At 35.5% G+C, this 18,656-nt stretch overlaps 2 protein-coding genes across 2 annotated transcripts; one reads left to right on the top strand and one right to left on the bottom strand.

The window, feature by feature from the left end:
* Positions 1-5,682, top strand: LOC100817080 (protein unc-13 homolog). Its single transcript, XM_003548543.5, has 5 exons — positions 1-677; positions 2,279-3,139; positions 3,553-4,008; positions 4,181-4,370; positions 4,462-5,682. The coding sequence occupies exons 1-5, from the start codon at positions 258-260 to the stop codon at positions 5,388-5,390; spliced, it is 2,856 nt and encodes a 951-aa protein (XP_003548591.1). The 5' UTR covers positions 1-257; the 3' UTR covers positions 5,391-5,682.
* Positions 5,683-9,362: 3,680 nt separating this feature from the next.
* LOC100782502 (dolichyl-diphosphooligosaccharide--protein glycosyltransferase subunit STT3A) lies at positions 9,363-17,740 on the bottom strand. The gene is made up of 23 exons (XM_003547693.5): positions 17,511-17,740; positions 16,728-16,790; positions 16,491-16,546; positions 16,309-16,380; positions 16,052-16,157; positions 15,916-15,966; positions 15,514-15,609; positions 15,260-15,319; positions 15,062-15,175; positions 14,520-14,606; positions 13,278-13,381; positions 13,090-13,185; positions 12,706-12,826; positions 12,532-12,612; positions 12,322-12,453; positions 11,994-12,221; positions 11,488-11,631; positions 10,539-10,725; positions 10,369-10,466; positions 10,141-10,220; positions 9,964-10,051; positions 9,672-9,761; positions 9,363-9,576 (listed from the first exon to the last, which is right to left on the bottom strand). The coding sequence occupies exons 1-23, from the start codon at positions 17,634-17,636 to the stop codon at positions 9,520-9,522; spliced, it is 2,337 nt and encodes a 778-aa protein (XP_003547741.1). The 5' UTR covers positions 17,637-17,740; the 3' UTR covers positions 9,363-9,519.
* Positions 17,741-18,656: the final 916 nt, after the last annotated feature.

Genomic DNA, 18,656 nt, shown 5'->3' on the forward strand with positions numbered 1-18,656 from the left:
TGCAATTTTGTTTTCCCCTTTATTCTCTCTGTCTACACACACACTACATTACAACCACCTTCAACTCCAAACTCATTCTGGTGTGGTGTGGCCCACCCAGCTATCTTGAAATTCAAGCAAGAATAACTAACAGACAGACACAAAGGGCCAAACCCAACTAAACACTTTTTCTCTGACACCCAAACAGAGAAAACAAACTAAAATCCCCACTTCACGCGCCTCAAAAAACGTTTCAAACTTATCTGGCTCACCGACCAATGTCCACAAAGAGGCACAATCAAAGCGCCGCCATGCCGGTGCACCCCATTGAGGATCTTCCCGGAGCTCCGTTCGGCGACGCGGCTTCGAATTTCTCCGAATCGGAGCTCCGGGAGACGGCCTACGAGATCCTCGTCGGGGCGTGCCGGAGTTCGGGGCCGAAGCCGCTGACTTTCATATCGCAGTCGGAGAGGGGGGATCGGGATAGAGCGGCGCCGGCGCCGTCGTTGCACCGGTCGCTGACTTCGACGGCGGCGAGTAAGGTGAAGAAGGCGCTGGGGCTCAAAACGACGTCGTCGTCGAGGGGGAGTAGCAAGCGCGCGGCGACGACGGGGGAGTTGGTGAGAGTGCAGATGAGGATTTCAGAGCAGAGTGATACCAGAATTAGAAAAGCATTGCTCAGAATTGCTGCAGGCCAGGTTTGAAAATTGAATTTTTTTTGGACTTTGGTTAGTTACAAAATTTAATAGTTTAATTTTTACACTATCAATCAATCAAAATTATGAAATAGTATAACTAACTTATCGAATTTGTCGGTTGTGATTGTGATTGGATGACCGTGTAAGTGTGTACACTCATTACTCTAAAATTTGAGGAGTTATTAAAAATTGGAAATTTGGAGGGAGAAAAAATTATTAGCAATGAGAAATAGGTGGTGTGTGTGTGTTTTCAAATTTTTAGGTTGGGGTATTCAATTTGGACTCTTCAATTAATTTTTGCTTAAGTGCTTGCCTTGCGGTTGAAGTTTTGTGCATCTTTATTCTTTTACCCGATTCAGGTTTTCCAAATGAGTGAATGACACTTTGTTTGACTTGTTTTGACTAACTAACGTAACGTGTTAAATTGGATGGAATGTTCTACTTTAGTTTCAAGCAAGGATATAAGTAATCATTGTTTGCTTTTGATAGCTTTGTGACTTGTGTTAAACCTGATGACAAAAATGTAGTGTTCATCACTAGTTGTTGCTCATAATGGGTGGCAACGATGCTCGAAGCATTCTATCTTCCATGTCTAATGTCCAATGACAATGTGCTTATTGGTAAGTAGTGAATAGAATACCATTCCATATAGCACCTTTCCAAAAAGCACTGATTTGATTCAAAGTCATTGATTGTGCTGATCTAGCTTGCAAGGTCTTGTTCCAAATCATGATTGCTCCCAATGTCAAGGATTGTAGTCACAGGAAGTCTGTATCTGTCATGACTCATGACCACAGAGATATTATTTAATTGTGTCTCTAGACACTAGTCATGAGGAATGATTGGTGATGAATGTTCTATTTTTTTCTCATCAGGCTTAGCACTAGTGTTAAAGCTATCAAAATTAAACAACAGCTAGTTGTTGAGTTATGAAAAATATTCCATCCAATTTTAATGGGATTTGATTACTGAAGGCTAATGGGATGGAATATAATTTTAGATGTAAATCCAGGTGAAGTGTCATTTCATGAAATCTCTAGAGACATTAATATATAATTGAAATTATATAATAAATTTTTTTATTGGGCTGGCCCAATTTCAGTCCAAAGTTTTTGAACAGGTCCAAGTCAACCCTAATGTGATTTAGCTTACTGCTTACCTGATTTTCAGCCCTATGTGTACTTTATTAATATGTCAGATAATTCATGTGATTAATCATGATTTCAAATTGCTTTTCCTTTTAAAAAGAATTTATATTTGCAAAAGTGAAAAAAAAAAATGTGGCTACTGTCCACATGACAGTTGCTGCAACACCCACAGTTACAGTAATCAAACCATAACACGACTACAAACAATAATTGAAAAACCATATGAAGATAATGACAAGAAGCTAATAAACATCAGCTATCATTTATTGCATTTAGTATTATTGTAACTGTTACAAAAGGGTTAATTTCACTAATTCACTTCATTTCTTTCTCTATTAATTGGATTGAAACATGTGGACCAAAATGTCATGTTTGAACATCTGCATTATGGTTCCTTCTTACATCTGTTTAATCACAATCATAAAACTGACTAGGTCTCTGTTCATGAAATAGCTTGGAAGACGCATGGAGTCAGTGGTTCTTCCACTAGAGCTTATACAACTGTTCAGGAGTTCAGATTTTCCAAGTCAACAAGAGTATGAAGCTTGGTTGAGAAGAAATTTGAAGGTTCTTGAAGCAGGACTCCTCTTGCATCCTCATCTTCCCTTAGATAAATCAGACCCTTCTGCACAGAGTCTACGGCACATAATCCGCGGAGCATTTGAGAAACCCATGGATATTGGAAAGAATGGTGAATCAATGCAAACCTTTCGAACTGTTGTTATGTCTCTTTCTTGCAGATCATCTGATGGGTCTATCTCTGAGACATGCCATTGGGCTGATGGTTTTCCACTGAACCTCTGGATCTACCAAACTCTTTTAGAAGCTTGTTTTGATCTTCATGCAGAATCTTCTGTGATAGAAGAGGTTGATGAGGTCTTAGAACTCATTAAGAAGACCTGGGTTATGCTTGGAATTAATGAGATGCTACATAATATTTGTTTCTCATGGGTCTTATTTCATCAGTATCTTGTCACTGGCCAAGTGGAGAATGATCTTCTGTTTGCATCCAGTAATCTATTGGCAGAAGTTGGGAAAGATACTGGAGGCTCAAAAGATCCTATTTACACAAAAATCTTGAGGAACACATTGAGTTTGATACTAAGTTGGGCAGAGAAAAGGCTCCTTGCATACCATCATACTTTTCATAATGGTAATATTGAATCAATGGAAAGTGTTATTTCTCTCGCAGTGTTATCAGCAAAGATATTAGAAGATATCTCTCATGACTACAATCGGAAGAAGAAAGATGATGTGGACTACACTAGAGTTGGTAATTATATTAGATCATCTTTGCGTACTGTTTTCATTAAGGCAAGTTCCATCATTCAAGCTCCCTTAAATATGAATACTCTCTTTCAGATGGTACAGACATATGACAAATTATGACATGTTTGTATATGCTATACAGTTTGATCCCACTGACTGAAGCTGGATAATCAGCTGTTTTGCTCTATTACAGTATTGACTAAAAATACTTTTGCTCAACTTTTCCTTTGTGTTTAGAAAGTTGGTATTAGTTCCTTTTTATGCATTGCAAGAGCTTAGGACTTCTGTAATGTGTGTGGGTAATTTATAAGCTAAAACTCCTTTCTGCTCCTGCTATGTTTAATGTGTCAACATTCTCCAATTGGTTTTTCATTTTTATGTACTGTACTTTACAAAGCTAATTTCCTAATGTAGTGCCATCAGTATGACCTAATTCTTTTTAATCTCCTTTACGGCAGAAATTGGAGAAACTGGACCTCTGCAAGCATCCATCTAGAAAACAGAATAAAGCCTTTCCCATTCTTTCTGTCCTTGCACGAGATATTATTGAACTGGCTATCAACGAGAAAGCAATATTTAGTCCCAAATTGAAGAGATGGCATCCACTTGCTACTGGTGTTGCTGTTGCTACCCTCCATGTGTGTTATGGAAATGAGTTGAAGAAGTATGTTAAGGGTATTAATGAGTTGACACCCGATGCTATAGAAGTGCTGATAGCTGCAGACAAATTGGAGAAAGATCTGGTGCAGATAGCAGTGGAAGATTCTGTTGACAGTGAAGATGGTGGAAAATCCATTATAAGGGAGATGCAACCTTACGAGGCTGAAGCTGTAATTGCTACCCTGGTTAAGTCATGGATAAATATCAGAGTAGATAGATTGGGGGAATGGGTTGACAGAAATCTGCGACAAGAGGTATGCCAAATCTTGTTCTTAATCTAATCAAGTTAACATAGTATTTGTTTTTTCTTTCTATCAAGCAAATATCTCTTTCTCCCATTACTTTGTTGGTGCTACAATCAAACATGGCAGTTAGCAACTTTAAAAGTGTTAATCTAATTTTTAACTTCACTATTGTATTCTATAGGTATGGAATCCTGGGGCAAATAAAGAGGGTTTTGCTTCTTCTGCTGTTGAAGTTCTACGAATGATAGATGACACTCTGGAGGCTTTCTTTCTGTTGCCTATACCCATGCATGCAGATTTGCTTCCTGGATTGATGTCTGGTCTCGACAAATCTCTCCAACAGTACATTTTGAAAGCCAAATCTGGCTGTGGTATATATTTATCACATAGCATCTGGTCTACCAAGGTAGTTAGTTATTCAATCATTGTGTGACCAGGATTTCCCCTTTTTATGATCTGTAGGTAGCCATAGTAGCTTCATCCCAACTTTGCCTGCATTGACTAGGTGTTCAACAAGATCAAAAAATGGTGTTTTTAGGAAAAATGAAAAGTCACAAGTGACTCAGAGGAGGAAAGCCCATGTTGGAACCACTAATGGAGACAATTCAGTTGATAAAACCCAGATGTGTGTTTGCATCAATACTATGCAGCGCATTCGCATGGAGTTAGGGGTTTTGGAAAAAAGGATAGTTGCCAATCTCAGCAGTTCTATATCCACTAATGAGGATATAGCAAATGGGGTGAGCTTGAAGTTCAAGCTTTCCACATCTGCTGCTGTGGAAGGCATCCATCAACTCTGCAAGTGTGTAGCATACAAAATCGTTTTCCATGATCTCTGGCATGTTCTTTGGGATGGCCTATATGTCGGAGAAGTTGCATCTGCCAGGATTGAGCCTTTTCTTCAGGAGCTGGAGCAGTACTTGGAGATCGCATCATCTACAGTGCACGATAAAGTTAGAACACGTGTAATTATTGAAGTAATGCAGGCTTCTTTCGATGGGTTTCTGTTGGTTTTGTTAGCCGGAGGTCCATCACGTGCTTTCTCTCTGCAAGATTCTGTTATCATAGAGGAAGATTTCAAGTTTCTGACTGGCTTGTTCTGGTCCAATGGAGATGGATTGCCGGCCGAATTGATAGAAAAGCATTCTACCACTGTCAAAGGTGTACTTCCCTTGTTTCATGCAGATACCGAGCACATAATTCAGCAGTTCAGTCAACTTACTATGGAAATGTACGGCTCTACAGCCAAATCCCGGCTTCCATTGCCTCCAACAGCAGATCAATGGAGCCCAACAGAGCCGAACACACTTTTGCGAGTCTTGTGTAATAGGAATGATGAGGCAGCTGCCAAGTTCCTTAAGAAGAATTACAACTTACCTAAGAAGTTCTAACAATTGACAAATAACCACTCTGATAAGCCACGCCTTCCCACCCAATATAAAATTTTAGTTTGTTCGTTTTGTGTTGTGAAACCCTGGCGTAGTTTTTGAGGATGTGATCGAGGTAAAGGTGGTAAGGTATGCATTATACACTTACTGATGAACTCTAGGAAATATGGTGCTTTCTCATCAATAATGCTCAAACGTATACATTGTACATGTGTGATTCTTTGCCTTTGTTAATTTGTTGGTGTCAAAACGCAATTACTGACAGCATGGTAATACAGAGAAGTATTTATAATTAGTTATTATTTTTTTTATAATTTCAAAATTAATGGTCTATTAATTTGTGCTGCACTGTAATTTACCCCCACAAACTACTTGAGCTTGATCTTGTAAATGAAGTGAAATTATTTATTTGTGCAACTTTGTTAATCTTAGAGGCATTGCTTGAAGAAGACATTTATTTAAAGACTACACAATTTATTATATACTAATAAAAAAATATTCTATTAACTTGAATGCAAGGTATTTTTCAATTACCTAAAACTCCCGCTATAAATTACCATTAATATTGACAGCAAAAATGTGCGATCGGTAGGTAACACTTGGGACATACATTTTTTTTAAAATGATGTACATACTTGAAAAGCCTCCAATAAATTAACGAGGCAGCCTGCCATGCAATGCAAGGGCATAATACGTCAAGGAGGAGGAGGTAACCAATAAAAAAGCATTATAAGAGGAATTTTCGAGGGTGGTGAATTGTAATGAGTCACTAACTAGACAAAAGTCTAGAGTGAGGTAGGCTTCGGAAGGTGATCGCAACTCTAAATATTGTCAATCGTGCATGAATTGGAGAAGGAGGAAGAGTGCCTTGAGAGGGTTGGTTGTTGAGGGGGCTTGGGTTGATGACCCGCATGATGTGAAGGAGGGAGTTGAGAAATTTTTCCAAGAAAGATTTAGAGAAACGGAAGAGAATAAACCTAAACTAGATGAGGTGGAGTTCAAAAAATTAGTGGTTGAAGATAATATTTTGCTTCTTGCTACTTTTGAGGAGTGTGAGGTGAAGACGGTGGTATGGGAATGTGGTGATTCAAAAAGTCCAGGACCCGACGGATTTAATTTCAAGTTAATCAAAGGGTTTTGGAAGCTTATCAAGGAAGATGTGTTGAGATTTTTGCAAGAATACCATGTGCATGGTAAGTTTCCTAGGGGATGTAACTCCTCTTTTATTACTCTTATACCTAAAGTTCTTGATCCTCAAAATTTGGGGAAATTTAGGCCAATATTTTTAGTTGGTTGTATGTATAAGATTTTAGCAAAAGTTCTTTCAAATAGACTCAAAAGGACTTTAGGAGAGGTCATTGATAAGTGATAAAGTGTTTTCTTAGGTGAGAAATGTTTTTTACATGGCACTTTGGTGGCAAATGAGGCGGTGGAGGAGGCAAAGAAATTGAAGAAGAAATTTTTTATTTTCAAAGTAGATTATGAGAAGGCTTATGACTCAATAAGTTGGGAATTCTTATAGTACATGCTAAAAAGATTGGGTTTTTATGACAAATGAATTGGGTGGATACAAGGATGCTTGGTTAGTAGTAGAGTGTCAACTTTGGTGAACCAAAGCCCTACAAAGGAATTCATGGTGTCCAAAGGATTAAGCCAAGGAAACCTATAGGCTCCTTTCTTGTTCAATATTGTAGTGGAGGGATGATGTGGGATGGTGAGAGAAGCAATAAAAAGAACCTCTACAAAAGCTTTCTTGTGGGGGGTGGATAAGGTTGAAGTGACTATTCTTCAATATCCGGATGATACTATTTTTCTTCGGAGAAGCAACTCTATCTAATGTGGTGACTATTGAAAGCTTGTTGACATAGAATTAGTTTTGGACTTAAGGTGAACTTCTTCAAAATTAGGTTTGGGACCATTGGAGTTGATATGGCAAAGATGGAGAGGTGTGCTAAATTAATGGTTATTAAATATGTTCATGAATATTATGATACATATGGAATAACCATTGATTAGGCTTTCTTTTTTTGGTTTCGGAATTGGGATTTTCTACACCCAACATTTTAAGTGAAAACCCAAATTTACCCTTGATTCATTTAACTTGAATTTGAACTACGGATTGGGAATCCGTCCATTGTACCATCCATGTTGTTTTCATTCTCCTCTCAAATTCTCTCATCTTCTTCTCTTCAATCTATGGTTCATCTTCATCAAACAATGTGTAGTTGTGGTTGGTGTCCGCCGTTGTTCCAAAATCGTCGTCGTGAGTTCTACTTTCTTTGCATTGTTTTTTGTATTGAATATATGGATTGACAATTCAATCATACGAATGGTCAATCCATAAGTGTTTTTACGGATTGTTAATCTATATGGAGTAAACAAAGGAAAAAAAAACTTATCGGTGACAACGCAATGCTACACATGGCGGCAGAGGAAAGGAAACTCGTGGAGGATGACAAGGAACTGTCGGAGGAGAAACTACGGAGGAGCCACAGACAGAAAATACACACCACGAACAATACCAACACCAGCTTTACAGAGGACACCAATGGACGTACCAAAAATTCCAAATGAACAGTGTCTTGTGAATTGTCAATCTGTAGGCTATATGAAGAAAAGAGAAAAGGAAGGAACAAAGAAGTAAAAAAGGGCAAAATTGGAATTTTTTAAATATGTTTAGTGTAGGAAGAATAACCCTTCAGAATTTGCCAATTGTTCCTGCTATTTTGGCCTATTTACTGTTATGAGTATCTCTTATACCCTTTATTAATTAATATATGATATTTTGTTGATATAAAAAAACGTAACTAAACTTACTCTCGTTTATACATTTTAAGTTATGTATTCATGTTTATTGTTCTATATTAGTGTTTCTTTTACGTCCTTAATGTTTAAAATGGTTTGATCTTTCATGGCTTGGTTTTATTAGTTTGAATGTGATTCGAAAAAAAAAATGCATTTTGAACTGTGAACTAAAATGAAACACCTAATGGGCGTTGCAATGGAGCATGGTCTATTAGTCATTTTCTCAGCATCTTTAAGAAAATTGCTTGGTCAAGCTATTCAAGAAAATGGTAGTTTAATAATAAAGGAACTTCAAAATTTTAAAAAAAAAAATTAAAATATTTAGAATTTGAATTATTTTGATTTTAATTTCCTTCCCTTTTCAAATGTTTTGTTTCGATAAATTTTAAATTCTTTGTTTAAATAGAACAATTCAATTTTCTCCATATGCAAAATTTTATTTTTATAGTTTAATGAGATGAAATTTCAATATAAAATTTTATAGAAAATAAAAACTATCTAATTTTGAATATTTAATTAAAAATATTTTAAATGTTTACTAATTTAAAAACACAAATATTGATAATTTTGACTATGATTTTTTTGACCAATAACGTCCAATGATATTTTTAGGCTGTCATTAACAGGGTTATCTTTAGCCAACATCAACAAACATTTATTTTGTCAAATTATGTCGAGAACATTTTTCAATCAATATTGGTCAAAGTTATTTTTCAATTGACACTAACTAGATTTTATTTTAGTTGATGTCAATTAGGAATTTTCCAACCAATGTCGACTAGGTTTTATGGACAACATCAATCAAACTATTTTTTAACCAATGTTGATTAGGGATTTTTTTGGCTGACATTGGCTAATAATGTTTTTCAATCAACATTTCTATCAAGTAAAAATACCTTCGATCAATGTCGGCAAAAAACTTTAATTAATGTCAGCTGAAAAAATTCTAACCAATGTTGACAAAAAAAAACTCTAACCAACATTTTTCTGAGTATTTCTCTTATTAATCCTTAAAGAAAAGTAACAAGTAGAAATTACGTTTATCTTACCAAAAAAACTTATTTTTAATCCTTAGATACAAAGTGTACATGGCCAGAAAATTATCAAATCATTTTGCTGATGGGCATTTCAATCAGAAAAATGAGACCTTAAACATTCAGTCAAACTATATAGTTTCAAAATTTTTGTTTGATCATTCGATACTCAAGCAAGTAACTAATAATGCCGGCAAAATCCTTTTCATGGCAATTGCATTAGTTGTATACATGTATACATGAAACGCACACTAAGAAATAAAGTCATCTATCAAAAGAAATGAAAAACTAAACTAAAAGGGGTTCCTTTTTAATCCTTTTCTTTTCGAGGCAGATTTTGAGCTTGCTTTCTGCAAAACATGGAAACAAGTGATCAGTCATGGCTAGGTTAAGTGATCTCCGATCAAATAAATATTAAGAACGAATATTTATGTCATATACGTACAAATTTTGATTTTTTAATCTTTCCTCGAATCCTGTTCTTTGGTGGTTTCAACTTGTAAATCCGAACCATCCAATGGTGAGTTGTGAACACCTGAAAGCATTAGTAAGGTAAACACATAGTAGATTAGGAAGGAACAACGCAGAATAACACTATCAAAACACATACACATGGTAACAATTAACAGATGTTGGTCATTCTAAATATAATAAAAAATAAAAAAAAAATATTTGATACACAGCAAGACAGTTCCTGACAGAATTATTTAATACATGACCCAGTTAAATAATCTGACCTCTTCAAAATGCGTAAGTTTGAAATGTTTCTTCCCAATTTCTGTCTGCCTCACTCTGTCAAAAGCCTTACCATCTGTCTCCACAAATCTGGAACAAGGTAAGGAGAGTTAGCTAGCATAACAGTTGAAAACTGGAATTTTTCAAACATTAACAATCAATTTTACAGAAAAGCTGACCTGTAATATGAAAGTTTATACATGAGGGAGTTTAGCATTGTTGGTGTGGCCATGGAATCAATCCGATATTGACCGTCCCTCTTTTAAAATTTGAAGAAAAAAAAAGGTGTTAACACTCCTCAAAAGCTGATTATTACTGAAGGAAGCAAGAGTATCATCTGTTCTCCAAAATAAAATATCAAAGCCATGAAAAAACATTGAACAACCCATATTACTTGTTTAACTTACTAAATAATCTGGTTCCTTTATGTGAGGGAATACACCCCCTCCAATACGAACCATCCACAGGAACTTATTGATATCATCACTGGGATAGCCAACCAGTCCTGTTAATAATTATAGCATCAAATCAGAACAGGGTAAATAAAGATAATCCCAATAGAGAGAAAGAACCTAACCTCCAAAGACAACAAGAACATATTTGACATCCAATGAGTGGAAAATTTCCCAAGCTGCCTTCTCTGGGGAAGACATGGCAGTACCAACAGTAGCAATATGTGTGTTATTCCAGGTATTATTGTCAACAATGACAGTTCGGTTAGCCATGGCAGTTGTTTGGTATCCATAGTCCCACCAAGATGCCACCTACAAGAAATTTTATGAGCATCAATATCTCGACATTTAATAGTGTTTTAACCAGCATTTATTTGCTCTTCATTAGGGGTAAGAAATGTAATCTTAGGAAATTAAAGCCATAAAATTTATAATTGATAAATTAGAAACATTACCCACTCAAATATTCAGTTAATGCATGAACCAAAATTTTAATTTTAATATATTACATACTAAAGGGTTAATACTTAATATGCCTACTTCAGAACTTTCTTCACTGGAGTTGAGTTCATAAATTACAATTTTCACATAATCCCTTGTGACAATATGAAGCATTAACGAATGATTAAGTAACTTCTCACCAAATTTCCACTGATTGAAAAAAATGGAAAAGGAAACAGGGGACCAATTAATTCTTACAAGGAACAGACTATGCCCCAAGTTAATTAATAACATTAGTTAAATCACCTCAAGTCTCAATTGAATTTCACTCCCCATAATATCAAACTACTGAAAATATTCAATTTTCATTACCAGCAGCCTCAACGGATTTATTTTCGAAACATAATGTAAATTTCAGGAATTAGTTCAAAACACAGGAAATAATGCAAGCCAACTATCATCATTAACTCCAACAATCGTTTTCAGAAAGAATATCAGTAATTAGCCTAAATTCTGAACTTGTGAGACAAAAAGGCAAAGATAATCAAGGTTGGCAACATTGGTAAAAAAATTGTACACAAGACACCATACATGCATTTCAGCCGAAAAATAATAAAATCCCATAGAACTTACTTTATCATCTATTTCTGTATTATGACTTAGCCACGCATAAGCCTCTCTAAAATCATCAAATACATGAATTCCATCATGTGAATGCGATGTTAGAACAATAGAAGGGGCTGAATATGCTTCTGCTGCTGCCCATACACTGTGAACCTACATGAGAGATCAAGATAGTGAGGAACTTTGTTATTAACATACACAGTAGCATGAAAGGGCATTATTGTTCAGAAAGAAAAGAAAAGAATCAATATAAGACATCATACTTCTAATTGAGTATTGATAACCAGAATCCTACAATTTTTCACTATAAAGAGACTATTGGTTCATTTAAAAAACAAAGTAAATTGTAAAATAATACTACTAAAATATATTATATAATATTATTTACATACAAAGGGAGAAATAAAATTGTAAACTCCTAGTGGAAAAAACCAAAAAACTTGTATAAAAAAAATAATCTACCTTGAAAACCTAGGAAACTACTTCAATGAATGATATTGTGCTTAGGAAATTACCACATAGAAGGCACCTAGCAACACAAGCAAGATAATAGCAATGATGGATGTTTCCAGAGGTAAAACCAAAAGCCTTTTCTTAATTAGTGACTTGCTCGGAGGCTTTTCCACATGTTCCTTTTCCTTCTTCTTACTCTTCTTTGAGGTCCGGTCCTTTGATGTGTCCTCACTTTTATCAGTCTTCGCCAAATCATTTGGCACAACACTTTCAGAACTGGTTTCCCCTGCCTTGATAATCAAAAGCACAATTTGAACAAAGCAAACTCATAAAGTGCCCAGAACATGATCTAATGCCAAAACTGGTGATGATTAAAAAAATAATGCTTACATCAACGTGAGAATGACCTGATAGGCTGGGCAACTGCAACTTAATAGATCTTGTGAAAACATCAAAAGCCTGAGAAAGAGCAATCCCAGACAAAATACATGCAGCTGGAGCAAGTACGAGCATCAAGCGAACCTGATATTCAGCAAGATTATGTCCTCAATAAAATAATAAAAATGCAATAGTAAGAAAAAACTCCATTATTATTCTTACCATGACTCCAGAAAAGTATACTGACGTAACAATATAAAGTATCACAAAGGAGCTTGCATCAGATAGGGGAGAAAAGCATGCCTACAGTAGGTAAGCACTGCCACGATTTAGTTTATGTAGAATATGACAAGATAAAACAAATAATCTTAATCTTTATAATTAAAAATAACTCACAATAATGCCAGCTGGAACCAGGAATGCCAAGACATTGATATCCATAAAGTATGAAGGCCAAGTAGGTGGCTGATGCTCACTAACACTAGCAATGATCGGTATATACTTGCTTGCATAAGTACTGGTTACACAACAAACAAATTAAGTACTTAGGATTGGATCCAAATCATAAAAAGAAAATAATTGCAGACTGACATAAAAAGAAAGGTAAACTTTCAAAGACACTTCACTTCTTTGGGCTATATTAGGTAAATTCCATAGTTATTATAAAATTGAATGACCAACAATCACCTTAATCATAGAATATCATTTTAGGTGGAAAAATTATTTCAACATTTTTTTAAGAATTTGAATGGTAAATAATATTGCAAACAAAACACTTACGGATCAAGCAGACTTAAACTTCTTCCACTCCATCCTTTTGTTGGGCTTGAAGCTACCAATGCTATAAGTACTGCCACCATTGCGCAACACACTGCCCTGCAAAGTAAACAAGAAAAGCACACATACTAGTTTAATATCTACCTGCAATGTTTTGAATAGTCAAATAAGCCAATCAAAGGGACACTCACAGGCCAACAGAAACAACTAGTGCCACAGCTACTTTGAACATTTTTGGTGAAAGAATTCCTTTGATATAGTGCACAAGAGCCACTACATGGATGATAATGAAAACCTGCAAAAGGAAAATTAGGTAGGTTTCAATGAAGCTTATAAGGTGGATATAAAGAGAAGGAAAGAGGAAAAATACACAAAGAAAAATGATTGGATATGCTCAAATGAGTTGACTTGATAAAAATGAATGAGTATATATTCAGTGCTAAATAATGATTATGTCCATACATTTCGAAAATAACAAGCATTTATATAATAATATAATTAGATTAGACGATTATATTTAAAAGCTTCATGATATTTGCAGAACTTCTGAATTACAATGTTAACAAGATAGTAAAATAATTATATTATAATATTCCACATATAAATGGCATTATAAATTAGTAAGTTAAATTAGAAATGGCTTTAATGAAAAGGCATTGTATCCATGCACAACTTAGTCATGTCTCATCTAATGTCTACATATTCTGTGCCTCAACTGGATGGGTCATCATCATTGTGGAACATGCCACCCCTATTATACTTTTTTTCTTAATTTTCTACCCTTGTCAATACACTTTGAAGGTTCAACCAATTCAACTGCCATCCTGATGTAGTAAGTAGTTCAAGGTTCAATTCTTGTTTGAGTTCTTTTCTTTCTTTTCATAAGTTTTTTCCCCACAAAAAATACAGAAAGGCAATGTAAACAACCATTGGATACAAGTTGAGTGAACAAAATGGAGAGAAATGCTACCGGCATAATTTGTCATCAAAATGTGCCTCTCAAGTTCAAATGAAATTTTCACCAAACATCCATAACACCAAAGTTATCCATAAAATAGAAGTATAATTTTATTTACTTTACAAAGTGTTTTATAATTTACATTGATCTTTTGTAAAATTTTCAGTTATCTCAACAAAGATATCAACTTCTAAGTTCATAAGCAGATTTTAAGAATACTGACTAGCTAAAGGGCTATTTAAACTCTATATTGACATATCAGGACATAATTTCTCCCTCCACAGAAACAAAAGAAAAAAAAGAATATTCAGTTAACTATTTTATTATTATAATTATTATTTTTTTACAACAATTCCACTGAAAATAAAGCACTCACAAGAAAAGGTATGCAATAATAATATTAGGCTAAAACATACTCTTGGTCCCTTATCTTTAAGGAAAATTAACTTCATCCAAAAACTAGGGGGGAACTCACCAGAAATGATGCAAAATGCTCTGATGTCATTACAGCATTAAACCCAACCACTGGCACCAAGGCAGCCAATAATGTTCCCAATACAACCTGCATTAAGAAAAAATCATGTGAACCAGGAACAAGATGAAGTTGAGATAGGTTCAAAATATATAAATCCAGATTGAAACCAAAGATACTTCTGGCTTGTAATTGTGAACAAAAAAGGTGATAAAGTCACAGAAAGTAGCAAATATGTGACCCTAAATTAACGACACATTCTCCAATCTAGTGATGCAGATAAATTCTGCATCAACATATTGGAACAAGGTAAACCTCATTGTAGAGCATTTTATCAATCTGATAAACCTTACCAAAAAGCCGACCTCACCTGGTAGGATAACACTTATTAAACCGTACCAAAATTCCCTCAATTATTATCCAAATTACAGCAGACTATATCAAGCCCAAGGTATGTACTATGTGCATTTCAAATTTCCAATTGAAAAAGGCAAATGTATTTATTTAAACTCTAATATAACTGTATGACTGAAACAGATACTTACAAGAGGTGCATATGCAATGTACAGTCGAGAAGAATAGCGACCAGTTACTATGCACAAGAGAACATGCATTGGAATAAGATTAATGATAAAAGTGTACCCTCCCCATGAGCAAACCTGAAAGATAAGAAGCGAAGATAACATACATAAGAGGGGGCAGAAGCAAAGATAACCAAGATAAATAGTATTATAAAAGCTTACCATGTAAAAGTATGCTATGGAATTCAAAGTGGCATAAAAGAGGGACCCTGTATTGAGCGTCTACATGATGTGTAAATCAAGTTAGAAACTTAAATAGAAGCTACTGAACTACAGTTCATACAGAATATTCAAATCACACATTGTTAGACAAAGATGATAGTGAACTCTAATAATCCTGTGGAAATTTAGAGAAACCAATGTCGTTATACAGGGTCGTTCAATATAAGGAAAAGTTCCTTGCTTTTGCAGATCACCTTAATATAGAGGTAGAAAGTGAATATCAAAGCAAATATAGCAACAGCTTCGTTGTCGTAGCTGCCAGCCACTGATCGAGATATATACGAAGGGACCTGCAGACACAGGATTATAAAGGATTCAGGATCAAATACATATAAAAGGGACGTCAGGGACCAGCAACCAAATAATATTAGAAGAGAATAACTATTACCAACAGTCATCATTGATTTACAAATATTCATATCAACACACGTGGTTATTATTCAACCAGCGTCTATCACTTTTACTAAACATTGATTTGTTAATCATTCAAATATAGAATGATGAATGGCTGAGCCAACAATTTTGATCATTAACACCATAAATGAAATGATAATAATCATTAGGAAAATTGGAAGACAATTTGTTGAGAAATTCACCATAGCCAGAAGAACTGCTGCTGTCAAGCCAGCCCCCACACCCTTAACCTCCTACAAAAGGAAGCAGCTGCAGCAAATTAGCAAGCACATAAACAACAGCAAGAATATACAAGCTGCAATTCCGGCATGTACAAACCTTTGTCAGAAGATAAGTTGCCCATGAAGCAAAGGCAGAGAATATAGGTGCAGTAAACACACAAACAGTTTCAACTGAGAGAGGTATGTTAATGGAATTCAGTATCCTGAAACCAGAAGGGAAAGGTCCAAAAATACCAAACACCTTAGATAAACTTCAAAACAATTGCTTGCATGGATATTTAATATTATTACTATAAAATGAAGAGAAAAATCACAGCATATGACAACCAACATTACTGTGTTTCAAATGCCTACCGCCATAAGGTGCCTGCTGTCAAGGTCAAACCAGGATAGACAGTCCCACCAATTACACGACCAAGGGGATACCTTGAAATGGAAAGGTAACAGACATTATATCCAGAAACATTAACAACAACCTGTTTAAACTATGCAAGTATAGAGGAAAAAGTGTTTCAATATAAACACCATCAACTTACCAAGTTCGATCATCAAACCAGTTCCAGAAATCATATATCCCATTCTTTGTCAAAAACTGAAACCAACAAAGTAGCGTCATTTGTGAATTTTTATGGCATTGAGATTAACAGAGTAAAATTAAACAAATGTTACAGCAATGAAGAAATTCCATTTTTGTATAGCCATTAACCAGCATGAGAAACTCCTCCATCATGTAGTAATAGGTGCAAAATGGTTCCATTCCAAATAGTGCTCACCTGAGTGACTCTATAGTTGAAATAAGGATCAAACTCGTGAATAACACTCTCATACTTTATAACCTGTATACAATGCATTAAAAAATGTGAAGAAGAGCAAGAACAACTCTGGCCAACAAGTGAAAATAGATAACCTACTACAGTGCCGGAAAAAACAGAAGAAGACTAATACAAACAGAAATTTGAGTTAGAACTTAGAAGTATACAGTTCATAGAAATAGCCACACCATATCACCACTTTTGCACAACTATTTCAACAAAATACGAGTTTGCTCTTGACACATTCTTGGAACCATAACCAAATAACAAGAAACCTAACGAAATACAATTATACAAATTAGAATTTCAACCAACAGGAAGACTTCAATTTATCCTCTAATCTAATATAACTCAAATACCAAATTCTTTTCAAATGCACGCACATGTGAAATGCCATAACAAATTACGAGCAACATCTTATCTCGCATTGCATTTCATCATTTCAGTCTAAGCATTACTCTTACACCACTGGTGCAAAAGTTTTTTTCAAATCGTTGACTTATCTGGCGAATGAACCAACTCAGCTCTGTCAAGTCGCAGAAAAAACAAATCTAAACAGTTCATTGATATTGCAAGATATGCTTGGTGATTGTTACATACACGTCGAAAGTAATGAAACGGTTAAATTGAACAAAAATCCGCGACGCTGAATATAGAAGCATGCAATCGCGTTGAGAAAACGAAAAGTCGGAACCGAAACGAGGTTCAGGTAACCAGATCTGCGGAATGAGGAAAAATGCTTACGGAGAAGAGACGGATCGAGAAGGCGAGAACGCCGATCATGAGAAGTATGAAGAACGCGAGGACGTTGCCGAACGCGTGCCTGATGGAGGTGGTGGTTGTGCCGTTGAGAGCCTCGGAGGCCGCCATTGACGGCCAAATTGAGCTCCGAAGAGAGAGAGGAAGAGAGAGGAAGTGTGTGTTTCTTCTGAGTCTCAGTGTGTGACTCACGGGGGTTTATATCTGAAGAAGTCGTTGCTGGAGCCGAGGGGGAAGACTAGCCTGTGTTAAGTTGCGGAGACTAAAAAGACGATATTGGGTCTGGTTTTCTGGTTAATGACTGAAATGGCCTCTATGTTTTGAAGTGGCGAAGTTCTGTTGGGCTTGCTACATATTTTTGCCTCGGGCCGTGTGATTGGACGTAGACTCTCTTCTCAGGTCTTCGGACATGGTGGATTTTTTTCATTTTTAGTGCAATAAGAATTTTTAGCTATGTTTTTTTTTTACCATGGCTACCATATTTCAAGATTTTCTCGTAAGGTTATACAAAAATAATGCGGCACTGTGCTAATTCAAATTTATTTTCTTTATCTTAATAATATAAAATAATTGTTTGAAACTGTACGAGCTATGCATTTTTTTTCTTAATTTTTTTTATCAATGATGAAATAAAACAACAAACAAAGAACCTGAAACTAGGGGCTAACAAAAGCAATCCCATGGCATCAGCCAACAAAAGAGACCCCAATTAAGAAGAACATGTTTCTCACAAGACAAGAGGAGTAGAAGAAGATGATCCCTGCTTAGCTAACCAGTTTACACACTGGTTTCCTTCCCTTAGAGTATGACAAAAAGAGACCTACCATTGTTTGTCCAGCTAGAGACTTAATATGATTAAGGATTGAAGCATGAGTATGCCAATAAGGATACCCATATTGTTGATCAAGTCATAAGCCATCAACGAATTTGTTTCGCATATTATTTTTTTGCAACCAGTATCCTAAGCTACTCGAAGACCATGCTGGATAGTTAGAAGCTCAACATGCATATTAGTGGTAAAACCACAATTTCCAGAAAATCCCATGAGCCAATCACCACCAAAACCAGACAACCCAGGATTCTGATGCTACTACCATCAACATTGATCTTAATAACATTCTCCAGAGGAGG

Source organism: Glycine max, chromosome 16 (assembly GCF_000004515.6).
Source record: "Glycine max cultivar Williams 82 chromosome 16, Glycine_max_v4.0, whole genome shotgun sequence".
NCBI classification, from domain to species: Eukaryota; Viridiplantae; Streptophyta; class Magnoliopsida; order Fabales; family Fabaceae; genus Glycine; species Glycine max.